Source organism: Phragmites australis, chromosome 2 (genome assembly GCF_958298935.1).
Source record: "Phragmites australis chromosome 2, lpPhrAust1.1, whole genome shotgun sequence".
NCBI classification, from domain to species: domain Eukaryota; kingdom Viridiplantae; phylum Streptophyta; class Magnoliopsida; order Poales; family Poaceae; genus Phragmites; species Phragmites australis.
The window spans coordinates 44,753,768-44,776,623 of record NC_084922.1 but is presented as its reverse complement, the minus strand read 5'-3'; the positions used below and the strand labels follow the sequence as shown (position 1 = coordinate 44,776,623).

General features: G+C 42.1%; 4 protein-coding genes and 1 long non-coding RNA gene across 7 annotated transcripts; 4 read left to right on the top strand and 1 right to left on the bottom strand.

Annotated features, from left to right (window-relative positions):
- The first annotated feature begins 822 nt into the window (after positions 1-822).
- Positions 823-1,955, top strand: LOC133908059 (uncharacterized). Its single transcript, XM_062350186.1, has 2 exons — positions 823-1,357; positions 1,393-1,955. The coding sequence occupies exons 1-2, from the start codon at positions 823-825 to the stop codon at positions 1,953-1,955; spliced, it is 1,098 nt and encodes a 365-aa protein (XP_062206170.1).
- Positions 1,956-4,309: 2,354 nt separating this feature from the next.
- LOC133909169 (probable anion transporter 3, chloroplastic) lies at positions 4,310-7,961 on the top strand. Its single transcript, XM_062351482.1, has 8 exons — positions 4,310-4,809; positions 5,265-5,491; positions 5,628-5,991; positions 6,095-6,139; positions 6,227-6,373; positions 6,679-6,816; positions 6,927-6,960; positions 7,048-7,961. Exons 1-8 carry the CDS (start codon positions 4,387-4,389, stop codon positions 7,230-7,232), a joined length of 1,563 nt encoding a protein of 520 aa, XP_062207466.1. The 5' UTR covers positions 4,310-4,386; the 3' UTR covers positions 7,233-7,961.
- Positions 7,962-8,097: 136 nt separating this feature from the next.
- On the top strand, positions 8,098-12,056 carry LOC133909170 (calmodulin-binding receptor-like cytoplasmic kinase 1). 3 transcript variants are annotated; one of them, XM_062351483.1, is made up of 6 exons: positions 8,098-9,039; positions 9,675-9,898; positions 10,013-10,181; positions 10,601-10,690; positions 11,158-11,456; positions 11,539-12,056. In XM_062351483.1, the coding sequence occupies exons 1-6, from the start codon at positions 8,766-8,768 to the stop codon at positions 11,815-11,817; spliced, it is 1,335 nt and encodes a 444-aa protein (XP_062207467.1). In that variant the 5' UTR covers positions 8,098-8,765; the 3' UTR covers positions 11,818-12,056. The 3 variants fall into 3 exon arrangements, with proteins under 3 accessions (XP_062207467.1, XP_062207468.1, XP_062207469.1); XM_062351484.1 differs by having other exon boundaries at positions 11,158-11,452; positions 11,539-11,645; XM_062351485.1 differs by having other exon boundaries at positions 8,896-9,189.
- LOC133909171 (uncharacterized) lies at positions 8,844-11,657 on the bottom strand. The gene is made up of 3 exons (XR_009908310.1): positions 11,526-11,657; positions 9,050-9,104; positions 8,844-8,976 (listed from the first exon to the last, which is right to left on the bottom strand). It is a non-coding gene; the product is annotated as an uncharacterized LOC133909171 (long non-coding RNA).
- Positions 12,057-15,525: 3,469 nt separating the features above from the next.
- On the top strand, positions 15,526-22,315 carry LOC133909168 (alpha-glucan phosphorylase, H isozyme). The gene is made up of 15 exons (XM_062351480.1): positions 15,526-15,873; positions 15,980-16,159; positions 16,818-16,994; positions 17,078-17,163; positions 17,691-17,880; positions 18,082-18,174; positions 18,619-18,803; positions 18,951-19,068; positions 19,149-19,280; positions 19,595-19,813; positions 19,888-20,091; positions 20,205-20,363; positions 20,771-21,034; positions 21,202-21,392; positions 21,926-22,315. Exons 1-15 carry the CDS (start codon positions 15,682-15,684, stop codon positions 22,050-22,052), a joined length of 2,517 nt encoding a protein of 838 aa, XP_062207464.1. The 5' UTR covers positions 15,526-15,681; the 3' UTR covers positions 22,053-22,315.
- Positions 22,316-22,856: the final 541 nt, after the last annotated feature.

The window sequence follows — 22,856 nt, the reverse complement described above, 5'->3', positions numbered from 1 at the left end:
GAGGTTGCAAGCCAAACACCATCTCTAGTGATCTCCAAATGAACTTAGCAGAGCTACAATAAATGAAGAGATGTTGTATGGTTTCACTTCCATTACAGAAGCAAAATTTTCATTAATGTGCCAATTCCGTTTCATTAAATTGTATTTTATGAGGACTACACCTTTATACGAGAACCACATAAATATCTTAACTTTTAAAGGAACTTTCAACTTCCATATATATCGGTTATGTTCAATAATATTATCGTTTATATTGATTGGACTGAGAATTGCTCATTCTACTGTAATGACCACCTACAGATATGTAATAAGTTTAGGTGTAATGTAAACGGTACCAATCAGGCTATAAACACGTATCTATAGACTTACAAGTTAGCGCTCCTTCGACGATCGATGCCGCGCAGGCTCGATGTAATAGAGACTCGTGGCCATGTAGATCGTCGAGGAAGCAACACAGATTGCATGCGAACAACATAGGAGCGGTTGCGCATATGTGTTGCTTAGAAATCTTATTATCTCCCCTCATGCAGCCTTCACAACGACAATGACTCAAAGATATCGTTCACTTTTTACCTCGATGCACCTCAAAAAATAAGGATCGGCAGGATCAGATAGTACAACACCACAACTCAGTCTCCCGGATGGGAAAAAAGGAGGCCGAGATATGTTTCGTGGTTTTTTTCCCCACATGCAATACCTGGATACCCCGTATAGTGAATTCTAAATGTGGCTATACCTCTTAAACAACGCAACACTAGCTCAAATGACTTCCAACAATCATCTCGTGGGTTTCCTGTAAACCGACTTAATCTGGTCACCACAATGCAACACCTCCAAAACCTTTCCTCCCTCTGCGCCGTCTTCTCCCTCCGCCGCCGCGTCCTCCTCTGTACCACCACCACATCACCAGTCAGCTTCGTCGCCGAGAAGCGAGAACTACCTCGTTGCCAATGTGGCCTCACACCATCGCAAGCCCTCAGAGCCTCGAAATGCCTCTCCCACCTCAAGACCCCCGACCAGCCCGACGCCGTCCGCGCCTTCCCCGCCGACCTCAGCCTCTCCAAAGCCGACGTCGCCTGCACCGTCGCCCGGAGCCCCCGGTTCCTCTGCTGCGACGTGGAACAAACCATCGCCCCCCGCGTCTCCCAGCTCCGCGACATCGGCCTCTCCACTCCCCAGATCGCCAGCCTCGTACCCCTCGTCCCCTGCGTCTTTGCCAGCCCCGCGTACGTCTCCCGCCTCGCGTCCTACATGTCCTTCTTGGGCTCCTTCGACAAGGTGCACGCCGCCATCAGGAGGAACACCCACCTCAGCCGGAGCCTAGAGACCGCGGTCGAGCCAAACATCGCGTTACTGCGTCAATGCGGCCTAGCTGTTCGTGATATTGCCCAGGTGTTCGTCACTTCGTCCTGATCCCGCGGCTGCTCGCCGGGTCCCAGGAGCGTCTCAAGGCCGTCGTAGCGCGCGCCGAGGAGCTCGGCGTGCCCCGGGGCACAGCAATGTTCCGCTACGCCCTCGTCGTGGCATACTCTGTCCGGCGGGAGAACACCACCGCCAAGATGGAGCTGCTGAAGTCGCTCGGTTGGTCCAGCTGTCAGGTGGCGATGGCGGTGACCAAGATGCCGTCCATATTGGGTGGTTCCGAGGACCGGCTGCGGCGTGCCGTGGATTTCCTCACCAAGGAGGCCGGCATGGAGGTGGAGGCAATCGCGCGGGCACCATCGATGCTAAAGTTCAGCGTCGAGGGGAGGCTGGCGCCCCGGCTCAACGTGCTGAAGCTTCTCAAGGAGAAGGGGTTGCCGGGGGGCGACCGGGGCTTCTACAACGTGGCCTGCATGAGCGATGAGGCGTTTCTCAAGACCTTTGTGCGTCCTCACGAGGAGAGCCTCCCACCCGGCCTCGCTGATGCTTATGCTGCTGCCCGTGCTGGGAAGGCGCCGGCCAGAGCTGCATAGTGAGAAGCCCAATTTGCCGCGGCCGCGCGCTTATGCTGCTTTACCGTAGGCATTTGTCTATTCCCCTTCTCTGCCGAGCGCGTTGTAGACTTGCCAAAAAATTGGAAGAGCATTTGGCCGCCACCGTTTCGTCCGGCCGCGGGTGTGAAAATAAATTAACGCGTTGAATCAAGCAGGGCCTCACGTGCGTGGGTGCGCCAACTTTTAGCAGGACGCGCTGCGCGGCGCTGAACCAAACAAGCCTAGTCTTTTAGATGCTTTCGTATTCGTAGCTCGGAGAGACTTGATGGGTGTGCTGTGACCCTGTGAGTGACTATAATGTAATGCTAATTTGCTGTTGTCTTACACTCTTAGACTGTATCCAACTGTTTTTTTTCAGGGACTAAAATCCCTTCATGACGAGATTTTCGTTCCCTTTAACGCTCCAACGGTTTCCCTTCATAATTCCCGTCGCGAAGGGATTCCCAGGGTCATTCCCTCCAGATCGGGATTCTCTCTCCTTTCCCTTCGTGATTCCCCTCGAAGGGAAGCTGTTGGAGATGAGAGGAAATAAAGAGAATAAGAACGGGGAAGGGAATCGGAAAGAGAACGAAATGAAGAGAATATGGTTGGAGATAGTCTTACAGTCCAAGTTCTAGCATCCGCTGCTTTTTCTGAACACGGTGAACATGTGGTGCTAGATTTGCTAGTCAGGTACTTCAACATTGTGGTGAACATGAACCCTTTGTTAAAGTAATTGTTCAAATTTAGTGTCCGTATTTACCCATAAAGCTCCTTTTAGTTTTTGAGTACCGGAGGCTGACGCTGTTAGGGGCTGTATTATGAGAATCCAGTCTATTCTGTAGAATTCATAGAGGTTCTTTCGTATTATATTGTGAGTTGTGAGATTTTATAGTACAATATTGCTCGTGGATTGTGAGAATCTATTTTTATATTATGACGATTAGTTTATTTTTGTTTTTGCTTTTAGGGCTGTAGTCTGTAATTAGAATAAAAAACAAACAGGAGTTACTCTTTTTTTAAGGGAGAAGTGAGAGCAAATAGCGAGTCAGGTTCAGGGTTCAAAAAACCGTCGGTAACCGCTCAAAAATCGCGGTTACCGACCTTCCCGGTCCGGTCCGATTTCAAAAACCGCTCGGTAACCGAAATTTGAATTCAAAAAATTCGAAAAAATAAAAAAATTTAAAAAAAAATCAAAAAAAATCTTAAAAAAAACTAGACACAATTCTAAGAACTTCTGTGAAATTTTTTTTCAAAAATAATGTCGTTTGCATCATATTCTATAGGGAGAAAGTTTGAAAAAAATGAAAAAAATTGAAGCGTGCGGCTCAATTATTAACTCACGTTAAGGAAAAGTGTAACATGCAAACACATATTTTTCTTGTATAAAACGTATTTTAAGAGAACCTTTAAAATTGATTTCACTTTATTTAGAGTTTTATTAAATTCTCTATGATTTTTACAAAGTTCACAAGCATAAAGTGAATATGTTAAGAAAAATCACTGTAATTAATTTTTTCATGTCTACTATTATTTTTTCTACGTAAATCATAATATAAATAAGCTAATGAAAGTGGTTTCACTAATTTTTAAGGTGTGATGGGTCAGTTATGAATTAATCTAGTCGCAACATATTTACACAATCATGCATGTTACAATAACTAATTCATGAGTTCATATATTTTTAAAAGATATAGGATCATGTAAGAAGACTAACAAAATTAGTTTCATGATTTTTGGATTAGCAAAGAGTAAACTATGCATTTACCTTGGTTTAACAAATAAAATTTCTCACAGAAAATTTTGAACTTTTTTTATGAGTATAAATACTTTTATCATGTAGATCATGTTACAAGGAATCCAACAAAATTTGTTTCACTTGATTTGAAGCTCGGATGAATTAGTTATTGATTTTACAAGATTGAACCCTTTTTTAGATTTTTTGTTGAACTGCGCTGAAATTCGATAAAACCGCTCGATAAATCGAGAAAACCGAGCGGTTACCGAGCCAAACCGCTCGGTAACCGACCGAATCAAAAATGCGAGAAAATCGCTCGGTAACCGACCCAAACCGCTCGGTTACCGAGAGGGCAAAAACATGATTTTTTCGCAAAAATTTAAAATTTGCCGAATGAATTTTCTCCGAATTTTTTTAAATTTTTGACCGGTAATCGCGGTTACCGCGGTTTTTCGGTTACCGCCGGAGGTCGGTAAAGGTTGAGTGGTTTTGAGCTATAAAACTGGGCTACTCGAGCCAACTGTTCCGTTCGCAGGCCGAACCATGTTGGGACAGGCCAAGCCCACACCGAAACCACTGGACAAACAAGCAAGGCCCGACACGTCACTCCACCAAGCCACTTCAGTTGAGTCACCACTTCCGCTCCCCCCGGCTCCCCTTCCCCACGTGACTCCGCGACGGAGAAGACAAACGATGACGCCTCCCGGCGAACTGCTCCCCTTGACCCGCCCGCCCTTGTCCTGTTCCGCTCCTCCCCTTCTCTGCCGCCGCCGCAGCCGGTGCCCGCCTCCCGCCCACGCCCGGGCCCCGCCTTCACCTTCATGGCTGCCCCACGGCGTCCGCGGCCGCCTCCTGCCTCCTGCTCCTCTCCGGCTGTTCCGGGCTCCGACCAGGACCGCTCCCGCCCCGGCGCCTCCTGGGGTTTCCGCAGCTTCCGGAGGCGAGTCTCAGGCTGCAGCGGCGGCGGAGTTCGTGACGTCTGAGAGGGTGAAGGTGGCGGCGATGCTGGGGCTGGCACTCGCGCTTTGCAATGCCGACCGCGTTGTCATGTCCGTCGCCATCGTGCCGCTCTCCCAGGCGTACGGATGGACCCCGTCATTCGCCGGTGTCGTGCAGGTCCCCAGTTTCCCCTTATTCTGTTCAATTTTGTTTGGCTGCGCTAGTGACTACTGACTACCGATTAGCCATTCTCATTGAACTGTGTTTGGTTTTTAACGTGTTCAATTGCAGTAATCAAGGTTTAATGATGCGCTGTTAGAATGATTGATTGGAAATTTGGAACGATTAAGTTTAAGTGAAAGCGCGCTGGCATGGCTTGAGATGACATGTGTGCAATGGCATACTTAGTTCATTTGCTCCACGAACGTAGCAAAGCACTAAATATGATTGATATGCTTCAACTTTCACTTGAAAGATGTGTAGCATTTTATATTTCCTGCGCTTATTCCTCACTCAGGCTGCTGTAGTGAAGTAATTTACGGACAGTTACACATGAGGAAGTAAGGGCATGAGTTTATGCATCTTCTTTGGACAATATGGTGATGCCATTGTGTTTTTGGCGCTGCAAACAGTCATCCTTCCTTTGGGGATATCTGATGTCGCCAATAATTGGTGGAGCGCTTGTCGACTACTACGGTGGAAAGCGAGTCATGGCTTACGGTGTAGCCTTATGGTCCTTGGCTACATTCCTGTCGCCTTGGGCAGCTGGTCGCTCTATCTGGTTGTTCCTCTTTACTAGAGTTCTGCTGGGTATTGCAGAAGGAGTGGCACTCCCAAGCATGAACAACATGGTGTTGAGGTATCTTTGTAATTCTGGACCTTTAGATTAATTGTATTCATCTCCAAGTTTTTCCCCACAACATATAGTTATTTGTTTGGGGGCGTCATTCATATCAAGATATATGAAACTGTTTGCATTGGGCCTTTGCTTACAGGTGGTTTCCTCGCACGGAGCGATCTAGTGCTGTGGGTATTGCAATGGCTGGTTTTCAGCTTGGCAATACCATTGGCTTACTTCTTTCCCCAATTATCATGTCACGAACTGGAATTTTTGGACCCTTTGTGATGTTTGGATTATTTGGATTTCTGTGGGTGTTGGTATGGATACCGGCTATATCTGGCACACCTGGTGAACATGCACAGATATCAGCATATGAACTAGAGTATATAACCAAGGGTCAGAAATTGGTGAAACCTCAAACTGGAAGTGAAAAACCAAAAAAAGTACCCCCTTTCAGCAAACTACTTTCCAAATGGCCAACATGGGCTTTGATTTGTGCAAATGCCATGCATAGCTGGGTAACTCCTATAAACATCTAATTTTCACCAAGTCTTGGTAGGATTGTGCCATACAAAGAGCACCTTATAGGGATAATATCTTGAGCATCATGATGTTTTTCAGGGTTATTTCGTCATCCTTTCATGGATGCCAGTCTACTTCAAAACAGTATGTCTTCATTCTGCTTCAATGTTATTTGAATATATAAATTAATATTCCCAGTATTCAACCTGATATTGCATTTATGGTGATCAGATATATCATGTCAATCTGAGAGAAGCTGCATGGTTCAGTGCACTCCCCTGGGTGATGATGGCAGTTTTAGGCTATGTGGCTGGTGTTGTCTCGGACATGCTTATTAGAAATGGTACAAGCATTACTTTAACACGGAAGATAATGCAGGTATGTTGCTTGAATAAAAATAGGACAGCAGAACAATCAGGGAAGTTTTCATTTATTTTATTTATGCGACTTTGAGTGCACCTCCGCATTCTTACCAAATGTGACATACTTCATTATATGCTGCCCTCTAACTACTGGTAATTGGTTTCACAAGATACATCAACCAAATATGTTAAGTCTTACATGAACATTGCAACCAAATTTTCGTCGATATTAATTTATTTTTTGTCTTTGTCATTTCAAGTGTAGATATTAACTGCTGGATCAAAACTAAACCTTGACTATTTTGACTTATCTTCCTGCAGTCAATTGGCTTCCTGGGTCCTGGTATTGCTCTGCTTGGTCTGAATGCAGCAAAGAGCCCAATCATTGCTTCTGCGTGGCTTACAATTGCTGTTGGATTGAAATCCTTTGGTCACTCAGGTTTCTTAGTAAATTTACAGGTATTTGAATTTTGATACCTTAGTTCAGCGATGGAACATAGTCACTCTTATTCTCCACAATTTGGCTCTTCTTTTCCCATCTGATACATAACATTCTTCAAATTTATCAGGAGATTGCCCCACAATATGCTGGAGTGCTACATGGTACTAAATATGTTCCTTCCTTGCTTTAGTTATAGATTTTTATTCTATTGCATTTGCTAGCTTTAATCTATGATCGTGCTGTGACAGGAATGTCAAATACAGCTGGAACATTTGCTGCCATTTTAGGAACTGTTGGAGCAGGTTTTTTTGTTGATCAGATGGGTTCTTTCCGTGGATTTTTGATATTGACATCGCTTCTATACTTCAGTAGTGCTCTTTTCTGGGATCTCTTTGCTACTGGAGAGCGTGTTGATTTTGATGGCACTGGCTAGCACCTTGGAGGAACTCTGCAGTTTTTATCCTTAAAATACGAAATGATGATCCAGGACAGTATTTTACCGTGCTATCTGAGAAATTATCAGAAAGTTCTACGCACCTGAAGATGAAGAACTTTAGCTAGGACTATACAGCATGGGATTTCAACTTTTCAAAGTATGCAGTGAGTTAATCTTGGAAGTAGAATATTTGCGATGAACAAACAAAATGGAACTGGCTTTGAAGATCATGTTAGATTTTCTTGGAGGGCGAGTCCAAAATGTGAATGTTACGAGTCAATGAAATCCGAAGATGTAACAGAGCATAAATAGCAAGGTAGGAGCCCGACCATGTGCGGTACTGAAAGTAGTAGAGAATAGAAACTGATTTGCAGGCTAGCTGGATTGGAAGCTGGGAATCCAGCATGGGTTAAGGGAACAGGCGTTTGAAAACACAGGGAACTTGTTAGGTGTAAATGCCACAGAATATGTTTTGGGCTTTTAAAATCATAATGACTTGTGAGGTATTTTTTTGGGTAAATTTCCTTCCTTTAAGTATAAAATGCATGCGGGGAAACAGGGAGAAGACTTGTTGACCGGGACCATAGAAGGATATGTACATTGATTTATTTATTTATTTGTAAAGTTCCAATGTAAAGATGTTCGGTATTGCGAATGTCAGCATATACCGATGCCACTGGAAACTGCAGTTGTTTAGTAAAATGTGTTATACCACTGCTTCTTTGAGACTGAGGATCCATACGATAGGGAGGTGATATATGTAATCAAACTGGGGGTCAAGTGATTCATTTTGTTAAAAAGAAATATTCTTGGAGGTGCCTGTAGATTAGTAAATTATGTGTAGATCAAAATGCAGAAGGGTGTCAGGAAATTTCCCATTTGTGGTAGCGCACATCATACGGCTAAGCCATCTATTGAAGGCCCTCAACAGTTTGAACTTCAGAGCAGAGGATTAGGCCCAAGGGCCATGGTCCAATTCTCTCTGCCAGTGGAATTGTGGAGCATGCCTACTCTGGCATCACACCAATTGCTAAATTATTGCGATCGGTAGTTGTCATACATACATATACTCCTAAACGGTAGTTGTCATACATACATATACTCCTAAGGTCTCATTTGACATAACTCCAGATCTTAGATTTTTTTTAGTTATTTTGACTAGCTCCAGAAATCTTGTATCTAAAGTTGCAGTGGATTGAGAGTATTTAGTTAAGCTATCTAGTTTTTATTTTAAATTAAAAATAAAGTTTAAACTACTTTATTTTATCATACAAACTCTAGATCCAGTATAAAACTTGACATTGAAGTTGTGCCAAACAAATTCTAAGTCATAACTTCTAACGTCATTGGCTTGACCTGAAAGGCTGAAACCCATTTCGACAACCTTTTTTATGATAATAAAGATGTATGCACTCGGTCAAACTTGAATCAGTCCATTGCCTCTGAGTCTACAAAAGCTAAGAACCAGAAGAACATGGTACCTGCTTATGTGAGAGCAGTTGTTCAAGCCATCTTCGAATCTCATCAACTATGCAGGCACGCAACCGGACATTCACCACCGGGCATGGAGGTCTCTCGAGCTTCAACCATGAATTCCAGTCAGATCCTGGGTTTTCTATGACTTCCACCTACACACCTCGTTCCCGTGTGGTCAACAAGCAAGTCAGGAGCTCAAGATCATTCTGCGAAGGAGCTCGTGCGATTGCAGGGTCATGCGCAAACTGTTTTGCTCCTCGTCGATCTAAAGTCGAGGAAGGGCATGAGAAACCACCAGTCGATGGCCATGATGTGTCTATTAGTTCCAGTAAGCTCACCTTCTTTTCTTGATTCACTCATCATGCTGATGTTATTATGTTACAAGACCTGCATCTGCAATTATCTTAGTTATTAGTCATAAAATAAATTTTGCATTGGAAACAAGACATGTATGGCCATGATGTGTCTATTAGTTCCAGTAAGCTCACCTGGTGAAATAAGAAGTAGAAGCTCTTTACAATTATTGTGCATAAAACAGTTATAAATCGTGATAGTGCAAAAATTGCAGCATAAAACAGCAATGAGGAGTCAATTTTGATAGAGATTGTTACTTCTGAGTTAAATATCTCGGTATGACCCAATGTTTCTTTTAACAGACCAGCACATTAGAGCTTATAGGTACTCACGGCCAAAAATATTGCTTTTCACTGTCACCTTCTCTGTCCCAGTTTCATATAAGGATATGATAATTGAAACTCCTCCAAGAGAGCATTGCTGTCCAACTGACATTTCTATTGACATGGACATCCAATACATAAGGCTTTACGAAACAGACCACCAGCATTGTAGTTCCTCAATCATCAGTACTGTATAAGCATATGCCCTAAATCAATTGTTCAATTATTCAAGCAAAACTAAGTGTAATTGCAAATAAGATATTAAAGGTTTCCAGTGTATTGACAGTTTCAAGAATTTCGTCAGTAAGTAGCACAAGCACTAATGCATGCAAACAGAGGGCTGACAATAGCCAAAGGAAGTCATGGCAAGAACAGTTCTCATTTCAGGAAATTTACATGGCTACTTCAAACTTCAGTGAACAAAACAAAATTGGGTTAGGGAATTTTGGCACTGTGTACCAGGGGAAGCTCAAGGATGGATCCATCATAGCTGTAAAGCGGGCCACTAAGGTTTGTAGGTGAATCCATTCCTTCAACGCAAGAAAGAGTGTGCATCTTTACTAATAAATTACTTGCAACAATCAAATCAATCAAAACTTTTCACGCAACCTCTGGAATTGGCAGAACATGTATGGCGGGCACCTATCTGCAGAGTTTAGAAGTGAAATCCAGACACTGTCAAAGGTTGAACATTTGAACTTGGTGAAGTTTCTTGGGTACGTGGAGTACGAGGATGAACGCCTAATTCTGGTCGAGTATGTCAATAATGGAACACTTCGTCAACACTTGGATGGTAAGTCAAACATGTTCAATAAGCCACATTGGATTTTGTAACGATATTGTTTTCTAAGTAACCAAACAATTTTGTAAAAATGATTAAAAAACATAGAAGCAAGGATTTTGCCAGCCACGCTGTAGAACCAGATGAAATCAAATGTGTCAAAATAACGTGTAGAAATATAAAAGCCCTTGTAATCTCCTAAATGCTAGTCTTCTAAACAGGATGCAAACTGTACATATGTGAAGCTACTTTTAGTATACAAATCAGATTAAGTACTAGAAACTTTTGGTGATAACCATGTTTCATTAATGTTCCTTAAGTTAATCAGTTTTCTTTTAACTGAAATTACGTTGTAGGATGTACAGCCGTTGTCTTTCAAAATTTTCCATTGAATTAAAATAACTTTGAAGACACATTTTGCCAATATGCAGGATCTCGAGGAGAGCCATTGGAATTTTCACATCGTCTCAACATTGCTATTGATATAGTTCATGCCATTGCCTACTTACACGGATACACAGGTACCACACTCCATTGCTACATGAAATAATTGAATCATCCTCCATTTCAATTAACATATTTGCTATCCCTAAGAGTGTACATTTTTCATATTCTATCTCTTTATCCGCAAGCATGATTCATGTTATTTTGGTAGCCGCCGGACCTCCCAGAATATCTTTTAAGAAAATCTTCCTAGAGTAGAACATTCAATGTTACCGACAAACTTATAGTTTTCCCTAGTAAATGCATTGTGCACATAGCATGCATATGTTTATATTTTCATATACGGCGTGTGTTCACGATCGCATACATTGTCAAAGCCCTGAATGTTACACATCAACTCAATATATTCTACATGCAACACCACAAATCATCATTTCAGCACATTCTTGATCAGAATTTAGCCGACGCCACACAACGCATGTACATCTACAATGGTTACCAAGTTTTCAGCATCCTAATGTCTGGTAAATATGTGGGCATGAAGATCATCCAATCATCCACCGTGACATCAAGTCGTCCAACATTCTCCTAACACAACACCTGCGAGCAAAGGTTGCCGATTTTGGCTTCGCGCGCCTAGCCCCCGACAACACTGAAGCGACCCACGTCTCGACGCTAGTGAAGGGGACGGCAGGATACGTGGACCCCGAGTACCTGCGCACGAACCAGCTCACGGACCGCAGCGACGTCTACTCCTTCGGCGTCCTCCTCGTCGAGCTTGTCACCGGCCGACGCCCCATCGAGCGCGGCCGCGGACGCCACCAACGCCTCACCACCCAGTGGGTAAAGCATACTCGAACTAGCGATTTCGACATTCATACGTGTTGCGCGTAAGGAGTTCGACGAAATTACCGTGTTGGCGCAGGCGCTGCGGAAGTGCAGGGAGGGCGACGCGGTGGTGGCGATGGACCCTCGGATGCGGAGGAGCAGCGCGGCGGTGGCGGCGGCGGAGAAGGTGATGGCGTTGGCGGCCGAGTGCATGGCTCCGGATCGCGCCGGGCGGCCATCAATGCGGCGTTGCGCTGAGGTGCTCTGGTCCGTGAGACGCGACTTCCAGCACGAGCAGCAGCGCGCGGCGGCCGCGGCCGCGGGATCGAGGCGGCATGATGGCTCGACGTACGCACCGCCGTCGGTTACGAGTTGAGGCTTGAGGGGTCGGAGGAGTTGACAAGGTGCTTTGCGACACGAAGTTGACAAGAATACACGGGAAATTGGTGCGGACTGCGGAGTACCGTTGACTTGGTTCAAAAACTCGAGTTTAGTATTTGAGCGTCGAGAGTTTTAAAAGGAAAACTGGTTTTGTAGCGCTGCAAAGTTCTGAATTTGTCAAAACCATGAAAGCGTGTTAGTTTATTTTTTTAGTACCAGTGAAGTTTGCCTTGAGTTCGTATATTTGCCACTCCGTCCACTCGCCTTGATCACCCAAGGGTATTTGACTTTATGGAAACTAGCAAATTGGCATATGCTAATAGCATAATTAGTCTCAGTACAATATTTTTATCATGATAAATTTTGATTAAAAATCAATCTCTTTAGCTTTTTTACGAGATTAGTATTATTTAGTTACAAAATGTATAAAATTAGAAGAAAATTTAAAAATTATGTTAGTGGAAGAGAAAATTATTTATGCTTCAAACTTGTACTGAATCGTATAATTGATTTTATTCGTATACATTTTGATTAACTGTCAAAATCGTGTGTCAAATGTAGACAGTCTAATCAAAATTAGAATAAGTTTGTCATGCATACGTGTGGTGTCTTGCCTACTGACTGCTTGTGTGACGGCCTTAAATTATACAGTGATTCGTAATCTATTATCTTAGTATTTTTTTGAATTCTTTCATTATTTTTATTATGAATTTTAGCTATTTATTAATTGTATCTTACATAGGCTCTTTATTTAGGTATTTGATTTTTATAATAATTTATTTTCTAAGACTATATTTGATATGAATCCTTCTTTTCTCTATTCTAACCCTAATTTTAATTATTATTTATTTTATTTTATTTAGACTCTCTATTTAGATATTTTGTTTTTCAAACCGTATGCAAATTGAACTGGTAAATTTTCATAAATTTTAATTCCAAATTTAACTATTTATTAATCGTATTTGATATGGACTCTTTGTTTAATCTAGATTATTAGATGTTCATAATAATAAGCGATCTAGATTTTTTTTAATTAACGTGATAATTTTATGATCATATAAGCGAATATAGAGGCTTTTCCTCTCAAATATTAAGTTAATAGATTAAAAGTAAATGTTCAAATTGTGCACCGGCTCCACCAATATTAACTTATCTCTCTAACGCAGCTATGTTGAAGTTTCCGGAAAATGGTAAATAGGTGAGTGAGTTGTTTTTCGGTGATAATCTTTGGACGGTATAGACATAAGTTTTTCTATTTGGAAGTGCATTAATTTCTCCGGTGCATACCTACTGCGTCACTAATCTTATCGCATCACCATCCGACCATTGACGTGTTCATCTGTTGAGCTTCCACTCTCTTTTCGGAGCATCGACCCCTCTCCTCGAACCGGGTGAAAATTGAGCGTCTGATTGGAACGGTCCAATCCACGTAAATATACCGGGAACTTATCTCGAAATCCTGCCCAATCCTCGTAGATTAGATCGGGATTACTGCATTGAAAAAGCTCTAATTGAGCCACTGGCATTAAACCACGGATTGTGGCGGTAGGCACAGGTGACAGGTGCCAGAAACGCAACACATGTTGGCATGCATGCTGTTCACCTTGTGGTAGCTTCATGAACGAACTGGACACTACAAAGGATCGAAGTGCTTTGTCGTGCATGCATCAGCATCCTTCCGTTTGACAGCTCAGTGAGCGACCAGCAAGGACCTCGCTCCAAAACTAGACGTGACACCACGCATGATGCACGCACGGCAGCAAGTCCCCAGTTCCCTGGCTCGATGAATCGGAGAGGGAATACGACGCGAGTGGCCTCATGGACCGCAAAGGGTCGCCGTCTTGCAGTCACCTCACCGTCAAAAGCCCTTGGGATATTTAACAGAGCTTCGGGTCTACCGTAGGAGTCACACGGACAGATTTAGTAGTTGCAAGCCTGCAATACAGCAATCACATCGCCAGGGAGCAATTTGGTTTGGAGTCAAGGACTCACTGTGGCTTGGTAACGGAGGACGAAGCTGGGCAGCTGGCATTCCACCTGGGACTTGATGCCAACCATTGAGGAAGATTTTTGCACTAAACTGTAAACACATGCGATGACCGAATGCATAAGTATTACCTCCCATTCTAAATATAAATCCATTTAGATATGTCTTAAAGCAAACTTTTAAACTGATCATAAATAAAAAAATATAGATTGACAATATAAGGTTGATATTACTAGATTTATCCTAAAAATACTATTATAATATATAACTCTTTCTATTTAAAATAATATATTTTTTAGTATTAGTTAAAGTGTTATAATAGATTTATATTTGAGATCGGAGAGAGTATATCACAGGTGATCAGTCTAATTGGACGGCCCAAATATCTGTGTCTAACATTGGACTAGTTTTAAAAAAGATCGAGCGCAACAAACTGCTTAAGTTCGTCTCTAGCTCGGTCTATCTAGAAATCAAGCTAAGCTTGAGCCTGTGCGTGAGCTCGAGTAGCTCGTTGAGGCTCGGCTCTGAGCTATCCCATACCAGCTTTCGAGTCCCATGTTGTCTTTCCTCCACCTCAAGTACGTCAAACTCTCCTTCCCAAACCCAAAGATGAACTTTTAACCAATATTTTTTATGTGACATCTGCTTGCTTGGGGTTGGGGCAAAGGGGTAGCCTACATATGTACGAGCGTCTATTTAGAACGTAAATAGTCCAATTTGGACCTAGAACATTACAGTTTTTAGCTTCATTAGTTACATATCGAGTGAACAAGTTACGACGATTAGTCATGCTGTGTCTGAAAATCATAGACGGATCTTCAGGAGAGGGCACAAGGGCAAGCTCTATGTAGAGAGAAGATATAGGAGGAAAAAAGAGAAAGATGAAAAAGAACGGAAGAGACTAGATGTGCCCTGCTAGCGTCCAGCCTGCGTCCGCCACTGCTGAGAATAGAACGATATCTTGTTAAATTGGGTAAAATTCGAGCATTGCACAGGTGCCAATGACTGTAGGACGTGGGTTTGTTGAATTCAAACGGAGCCGGTTGTAGCATGTGTGCTCGGATCTGGCAACATGGTGCCAGGATGCAGTAAACTGGGGACAAATCATCTGAGCGCGCAAGGTGCCCGAGGGCAGAAGATATCATACTCAAATAGGAAAGCTGATGGAAAAGGCCAGGGCGCCGCCCATGCCCGATCTGGAAATGCCGGATCAATTCACCCGGACCCGATTCAGCCGCGCTCGCTCGCACCTCTTGCACTAGACCCACAAGCCACGTGTATTCTCCCGCGCTGCTCCTGCTCTCCGGTGTACCAGCATGCTACATGGACTCTTTAGTGAAAAATAAAGAGAAAGGAAATGAAAAATGGTTTGTATAAATTTGAAAAGTGAAAATTCCGTATAACATACACTTCATTTTTACAAAAGAAACTACAAGAATCTAAAATTTATTCTAGTACAGCATATATTTGAGAATATACATTTAGCGGTTGCATCCAAAAATACACTTGTCAAGAAAAAGAGCAAAAAAAAAAACAATCAAAGGGGCGCCAGAAAACAATCGATGCCCCTTCATTTTCTCCTCCGCTTGTCCGCTTCCACTCAAAATAAAATATATTTTTTTGCGGGCAAAAAATAATAAAATATCTCTGCGTCTGCATTTTCCAAAATTTCTTGATCTCGCCCAATTTATCGGATCCGTCGCCCTCCTCACGTGACCGCTTCCGTCTCCTAGAAAAGGCGCCCCCGGCTTCCAGAGCTCCTCCCATTCCTTCCGACTCGGTGCCTGCCCGAGCCCCGGAGAAGCCTTATCGCCTCCTCGCTCGCCAACTGCTCGACGCAATTCCCCACCGCTCACCTGCCGGGAGCCCGCCATGCCGGAGAGCAAGTGCGGCGCCGCGGAGAAGGTGAAGCCGGCGGCCAGCCCCGCGGCGGAGAAGCCCGCGGAAATCGCCGGCAACATCTCCTACCACGCGCAGTACACCCCCCATTTTTCTCCGCTCGCTTTTGGCCCCGAGGAGGCCTTCTACGCCACCGCTGAGAGCGTCCGCGACCTCCTTATCCAGGTGAGCGCGCGCGCACAGGCCGATCCTAAGAGTACCTTTCTCGCGGCCTCCCGCGCCGCACTGAGGCGGAGGTGTGATCTGTGCGCTTTTCCTCGCGCGTGTGCAGAGATGGAACGACACGTACGTGCATTTCCACAAGACGGATCCGAAGCAGACGTACTACCTGTCCATGGAGTACCTGCAGGGCCGCGCGCTCACCAACGCCGTCGGCAACCTCGGCATCACCGGGGCCTATGCGGAGGCCGTGAAGAAGTTCGGCTACGAGCTCGAGGTCCTCGCGGGGCAGGTGTGCTCTCTTACAGTGCTTTGTACTCCTAAATTGGAGTGTGCTTTGTTTAGTTAAGGCCATTTTAGTAGTACTTGTCAGTGATTATTTAAATGGGATAGCGCTTCGTTTGCCTGTGACATTGTCTAATGGGATTGACGGTTTTTATCTGACCTGTTTTAGAAACAGCTGAGATGTCTGATTGCATAGCTTAGATTTGATTCACTATTTTACCAAACCAAAAAAAAAGGGAAAACAAATTCCCACGCTTGGTAGAAGACCTTCTGTAAATTCCAGATCTGAACTGTGTAGGGGGGAAACTTAACTTGTTTGCTACTTTACCCATTTACAAATTCTGTTCTGTAGCTTTCCCAGAATCCAGAATGCTAGTGTAATATTCTGGACAGCAATTTGATACCCATAGCATTAGTGAAGAAGAGCTGAAAATGAGTTTTAAGTTGAATGAGTTGTTTATTATATTAATAAAAGCAAAGGTTCAGGATCAACAAGACAGGATATATTTTCTCTTTGTCTGCTTGGCATTATTTGACTTAAATACGAATCTGAATGTTGCCAAGGAACTTAGTTGTGGATTCATGGCATCTGAATCACCTTCTGATTGAAATGTCAGCAACTTTGCCCTATAATACTGATTTGTGAATTGAACTGATTTTCTCAGGAAAAAGATGCAGCTCTGGGAAATGGTGGCTTGGGTAGGCTTGCATCTTGCTTTTTGGATTCGATGGCAACATTGAATTTGCCTGCTTGGGGCTATGGTCTGCGTTACCGCTATGGACTGTTCAAACAGCGCATTTCCAAGGAAGGCCAAGAAGAATTTGCTGAAGATTGGCTTGATGTACAAACCTCAAATGCACATAAGATTATGCCAATTTATTTTATCTAGATCCCTCTGATGAGCTATCATTTTTTTCTTTTCAGAAATTCAGCCCCTGGGAGATCGTCAGGCATGATGTTGTGTTCCCAGTCCGATTTTTTGGCCATGTTGAGATTTTGCCTGATGGCTCGTAAGTACAATATGAGCACCGAGACTAGTTCTGTTTTTTCTGAAAAAAAGGGCTGCAGATTTGTAGTTTATCTTAAAGGCTTCTTATACCTTCTAGATTGAAAAAGAGAATTACATTCCTTTCTGTAAACTCCTTTTGGTAAAATAGCCAAACACCAAAGAAAAAGAATATGCTCATTAAGCTATTTTCAGCACATTTCTTGGCCTACACTATCCTGTCCTTTTGGGACTGGACTAAATAACCAACAAAGATGAGAAATTATTTGAATACACAGTACTTGCTGTGTTCAAAGTTTGATGACTTGTATGTTGTAACCCAAAAGCTAGACTAATATGAATCTTCATGTGTAAGCCACCCAGCTAAGTTTGCCTCAGGGATATGTTTATAATTTAATGACAAGTTCATGCATCAGAACTCCCATAAATCCTTCTCCCAGTTTTTTTGGTTATTTATTTCATGTTATTGGTGGTTCTTTCAAGGCCTTGATGTTATTCGTCTAATCACTGTTTTTATTTATTGCATGATAGTCGGAAATGGGTTGGAGGAGAAATCCTGAATGCTTTAGCATATGACGTGCCAATCCCTGGATACAAGACAAAAAATGCAATCAGCCTTCGCCTTTGGGAAGCGAAAGCTAGTGCTGAGGATTTCAACTTATTTCAATTCAATGATGGTCAATATGAGTCAGCTGCCCAACTTCATGCTAGGGCCCAACAGGTGATATTTCATCCTAAACTGAATACTACCAATTGTTCATAAGATTCATTTGCAAAGACTAAATAAAGAGTGTTGCCTTTAATTAGCAGGATACTGATACTGATCCATGGTATTGCATGCTGAAACCAGTAATTTTCTCTTTTATGGACTAGCTAGTTTGATCGTAAAAAGAAATTTATGCCTTTGAATACCACATTGCAGATATGTGCTGTCCTCTATCCCGGTGATGCTACAGAAGAAGGGAAGCTTCTAAGGCTAAAGCAGCAGTTTTTCCTTTGCAGCGCATCACTTCAGGTAGTTGAGTGATTCATTTCACTTAGGTGTGGTTCTTGTTAAAGGAACCTGACATCTATGCCCTCCTTGTGCTTTTCTGTATGTTAAAAAAAAATGCTAATGAGATACTTGCAAACATGTTGTATTTTTCTTGTATTGTTGGAACCTTCTATATTGATATTTTCCCATCTGATCAGGGAAGAATGTCCAGCTAAATTGTATGAAGGATAACTAAGTTTTTATTATCAGGACAACCCATGCTACCTTTAGTATATGGCTATATGCACCAGCACCCTCATTTTTTTTATGTACCAGGATAGTTATATTTTAGATTGTTTATTCTGTTTCTTTTAGTTACAGTGTACCTTTTTTATGGTCCTAGTTTGTCAAAGGTTTATCAATATCTTAAAAAAATTACCTCTGCGATGAATATTGATGAGCTAACCGAAAATGGGTTATTTCCAGGATATGATTGCCAGATTTAAAGAAAGGAAATCTGACAGAGTTTCAGGGAAATGGAGTGAATTCCCTACCAAAGTTGCTGTTCAACTGAATGACACCCACCCTACTCTTGCGATCCCTGAGCTAATGAGGTTGCTTATGGATGTGGAGGGACTTGGTTGGGATGAAGCTTGGGACATCACATATAGGTGAAGTTCAATTTGTATAATTGATCTATTGTAATCTGATCTCTTTCCTAGTCTTTCTCGACCAATATTTTACGCTTCATTATACTTTTTAGAGATATTTTTCCTCTAAAAATTGAACTAATTAAGAAATTATCTTCTGTGGTCCAGGACAATTTCTTACACCAATCATACAGTTCTTCCTGAAGCTCTTGAGAAATGGTCACAGATCGTAATGAGGAAATTGCTTCCACGTCACATGGAAATTATTGAGGAAATTGACAAGCGGGTAATTGTCATTCCACATTTGCTCTTCCTATGTGCTGCAGTTATGGTACAAGCTCACAAGTTGTGCCACTGGTTTTGCAGTTCAAAGAATTGATAATCTCCACCCATAAGGAAATGGAGGGAAAGCTTGACTCAATGAAAGTTTTAGATAACTCAAATCCCCAGAAGCCAGTAGTGCGCATGGCAAATCTGTGTGTGGTGTCTTCCCATACGGTAAATGCAGCTATTTCGATTCCATGCTCATGTTTTAGCCGTTTATGTCAGAACGAGCAGTATTGAGTACTGAGATCAGCTTTCTACTATGTTGGATTTGCCTCCATCCTCATCTTGTCACCTGATGCAAATATTTATAAGTGCCTATTTATAATTCATATAAGATGTGAAAATTTGTAATTATTGGTATAACCGCAATGTGCTCCAACTAGTTCTGGGATTCTCCATTACTGTTATGTTGAGTATTCCAACATTTATTTGTCTTCTAATATCAGATGAGAATGTACTAAAGGGTATTCAAAATTTTCTGACAGGTGAATGGAGTGGCCGAGTTACACAGCAACATTTTGAAGCAAGAGCTATTTGCAGATTATCTATCTATATGGCCTAACAAATTCCAAAACAAAACTAATGGAATCACACCTCGTAGATGGCTCCGGTTTTGTAACCCTGAGTTGAGTGAAATAGTCACGAAATGGCTAAAGACAGATCAGTGGACAAGCAATCTTGATCTCCTTACTGGGCTTCGGAAAGTATGTGTGCATTCTTCTAACATTGTATCTACTTGTTATTGCTCATCACAGTATTAACTGAAAACCTTCAACAGTTTGCAGATGATGAAAAACTTCATGCTGAGTGGGCATCAGCTAAGTTAGCCAGCAAGAAGCGCCTAGCCAAATATGTGTTGGATGTGACAGGTGTTACAATTGACCCAACCAGCCTTTTTGATATACAAATTAAACGCATCCATGAGTATAAGAGACAGCTGCTAAACATATTGGGAGCTGTGTACAGATACAAGAAGTTAAAGGTAGGCTTCTTTGACTTCCTCATGCCCTTTTTTTATTTTACCATGTTAACTTCTTTAGCAAGATTCTCGATGTACCCTGTTTTAGTTTTGAAATATTCCTATGAATCTTGTAGGAAATGAGCGCAGAAGAGAAGCAGAAGGTTACACCACGCACTATCATGTTAGGAGGGAAAGCGTTTGCGACATACACTAATGCCAAAAGAATAGTGAAATTGGTAAATGATGTCGGTGCTGTGGTGAACAATGATCCTGAAGTCAACAAATATTTGAAGGTATGAAATATTCGGTATATTGGCCCTGTTTGACACAGCTGAAACTTATGGACTTTTGCTGAAAAACTGCTTATGGCTTATGAAAAAAGCTGTTAGCTTATGGACTTAACTTTTAGGCTCTTAACACACAACTTTTCAGAAAAACCACTCTCGACTAGCTTATTAGTTTTTAGTTTATTTCATCAAAAGCCAACTTATCAGTTTTTCAAAAGCCAGCATAAGCTCAGCTTGTTTGGCACAGCTTATGACTTCTGAAATTTTGTTGGCAGTTTATTCTTAGAACCCATCAGAAACTTTATTATGTCTGTGTGATCCATCCAAAAGAATATCACTCTTGTTTATGTTCTATTCTATACATGAAAGTCCATTTTTTTCTACTTAAAATGTGGTTCTCCTTTTCCTCCCAGGTTGTCTTTATTCCAAATTACAATGTATCAGTGGCTGAAGTGCTTATTCCTGGTAGCGAACTGTCACAACATATTAGTACTGCTGGTATGGAAGCAAGTGGAACAAGTAATATGAAATTCTCTCTGAATGGTTGCGTTATCATTGGGACCCTTGATGGAGCTAATGTTGAAATAAGAGAGGAAGTAGGAGAAGATAATTTCTTCCTTTTCGGTGCCAAAGCTGATCAAGTTGCCGGGCTGAGGAAGGACAGAGAAAATGGCTTGGTAAGATAGCTTCAACTGGGTATAGATGTCTAGTTTCTACAGCTAGTATTAGGTTATCTGGACTTGCAGCTAAACTTGAATTTCACTGTTGTTAGTTTGTTTGATTCAGTTTATATTTCTTACAAGTGGATGGGCTGTTGTTGATTTATTTCTTACAATATGAACAGTTCAAACCAGACCCACGCTTTGAAGAAGCCAAGCAGCTTATAAGGAGTGGTGCTTTTGGTAGTTATGACTATGAGCCTCTCTTGGATTCCCTTGAGGGAAATTCTGGATTTGGCCGTGGTGATTATTTCCTTGTTGGTTATGACTTCGCAAGCTATATTGATGCGCAGACCCGGGTGGATGAAACCTACAAGTAAGAATACTAACAAAATACTCTCTGCATTTAGTCCACCTTGCAAAGTCTTGAACAACATGGCCTGCGACCCTTAATTTTACAAAAACCCTTTCCCTCATATTAGTTACACTGTTTCAGTAAAGATTAAAATAGCCCCATTAGATTTGGACAGTGTTAATGATGCTATTTCTTTAATATATAGTGATCACATCTTCTTCTCCTTGCTGGTGCTAGCTACAATTCAACCCTGTTTAAATAAGCTTTGCTATTCTTTAGAATAAAATCACCTGGTTTTCCTGCTTTTCAGTCAAACTCTGAACGTATTACTTTTGAAGAACCAAGCAACTCTGTATTAAATTTTGAACTATTCATCATTTGCGGAAGATGGTCAAAATTTGATTTACCTGTCAACCCAATCCACTATACTAATCTGCATTGCGCATACATAAGTGAGATGGTGAAAAAACGAGCACAGATAATGCTGAGCGGCAAAAATACTTTCTTCTTGTTTACCTTTCATATAAAAAACTGAATCCTTGGTTACATGACAGGGATAAGAAGAAATGGACCAAGATGTCCATATTGAACACAGCTGGGAGTGGCAAATTCAGCAGCGACCGTACTATCGCCCAGTATGCAAAGGAAATATGGGACATCAAGGCTACCCCTGTTGCGTAAAAGAGGGAGATGCAATCCAACATAAAATATAGTTCGTCGGATGCTATAATAAAGATGAATAATGATCCACGGTGCATGACACCCGCTTCCGTTGTAGCTGGAAGACAGGGAACGGCGCACGAAGCTTGTTCTACCGCTATGCTTATTTCGAAGTGCATGTAAAATGCAACTGTTCTTTTGTTCTATTTTTGTCTGAACCAAGATCCTTTTGATCTGTACTGGAATACTCCATCACGAAATAAAATAATTCAAAGTTTATATGATATTCCTTTTTAACATAATGTGTTTGAGCAGAGTCAACTCCACATGATAACATGTCGAGCTCGGATAATATAATTTGTCGAGTTCAAATGTCATACAACCTCTGGCATTTGCTATTATTTGGTCATTATGCTAAGTGTCCAAATCATGAATAATACAAGTTACGGACCAAAATGCAATGCATGTGTGTCCTACGGCCTTTTCTTCTTGATACGTGCTCATGTTTTGGTTTGTTGGCGTGTTTATTACGCTGTTGCAATACGACTATCAATCTACATCTACCCATTTTTTATCAATTTTTTTAGGACTCACAGGTACGCCAAACTCCAATGAGTGCGCCTGTACCTAGGGCGTGTACCTGGGGTGAGAAAATCTCCCTCCAGACTCCAGTATCAACAGAGCAGCCCAGAGCTCTTGGGCGAAAGAGCAACACGAACTTGCAGCTTCCAGAGAACCACACAACTTATATCTTCATCCGCAAACACAGATCCAGATTCCTTAGTTCTGAATTCATTGCACAATTGGACGCCATCCTTTGCTTGC

Excerpts from the sequence above, each read along its gene's own strand:
- LOC133909170 (XM_062351483.1), top strand. The coding sequence starts at position 8,766 with ATGCAGGCACGCAACCGGACATTCACCACCGGGCATGGAGGTCTCTCG. Across the intron at positions 10,691-11,157 it reads CTACTTACACGGATACACAG|ATCATCCAATCATCCACCGT; the intron begins GTACCACACTCC and ends GTGGGCATGAAG. Across the intron at positions 11,457-11,538 it reads AACGCCTCACCACCCAGTGG|GCGCTGCGGAAGTGCAGGGA; the intron begins GTAAAGCATACT and ends GTGTTGGCGCAG.
- LOC133909169 (XM_062351482.1), top strand. The coding sequence starts at position 4,387 with ATGACGCCTCCCGGCGAACTGCTCCCCTTGACCCGCCCGCCCTTGTCC. Across the intron at positions 5,992-6,094 it reads CAAATGCCATGCATAGCTGG|GGTTATTTCGTCATCCTTTC; the intron begins GTAACTCCTATA and ends GATGTTTTTCAG. Across the intron at positions 6,140-6,226 it reads TGCCAGTCTACTTCAAAACA|ATATATCATGTCAATCTGAG; the intron begins GTATGTCTTCAT and ends TATGGTGATCAG.
- LOC133908059 (XM_062350186.1), top strand. The coding sequence starts at position 823 with ATGCAACACCTCCAAAACCTTTCCTCCCTCTGCGCCGTCTTCTCCCTC. Across the intron at positions 1,358-1,392 it reads GCCAAACATCGCGTTACTGC|GTGTTCGTCACTTCGTCCTG; the intron begins GTCAATGCGGCC and ends GATATTGCCCAG.
- LOC133909168 (XM_062351480.1), top strand. The coding sequence starts at position 15,682 with ATGCCGGAGAGCAAGTGCGGCGCCGCGGAGAAGGTGAAGCCGGCGGCC. Across the intron at positions 18,804-18,950 it reads GCTTGGGACATCACATATAG|GACAATTTCTTACACCAATC; the intron begins GTGAAGTTCAAT and ends TCTGTGGTCCAG. Across the intron at positions 19,281-19,594 it reads GTGTGGTGTCTTCCCATACG|GTGAATGGAGTGGCCGAGTT; the intron begins GTAAATGCAGCT and ends ATTTTCTGACAG.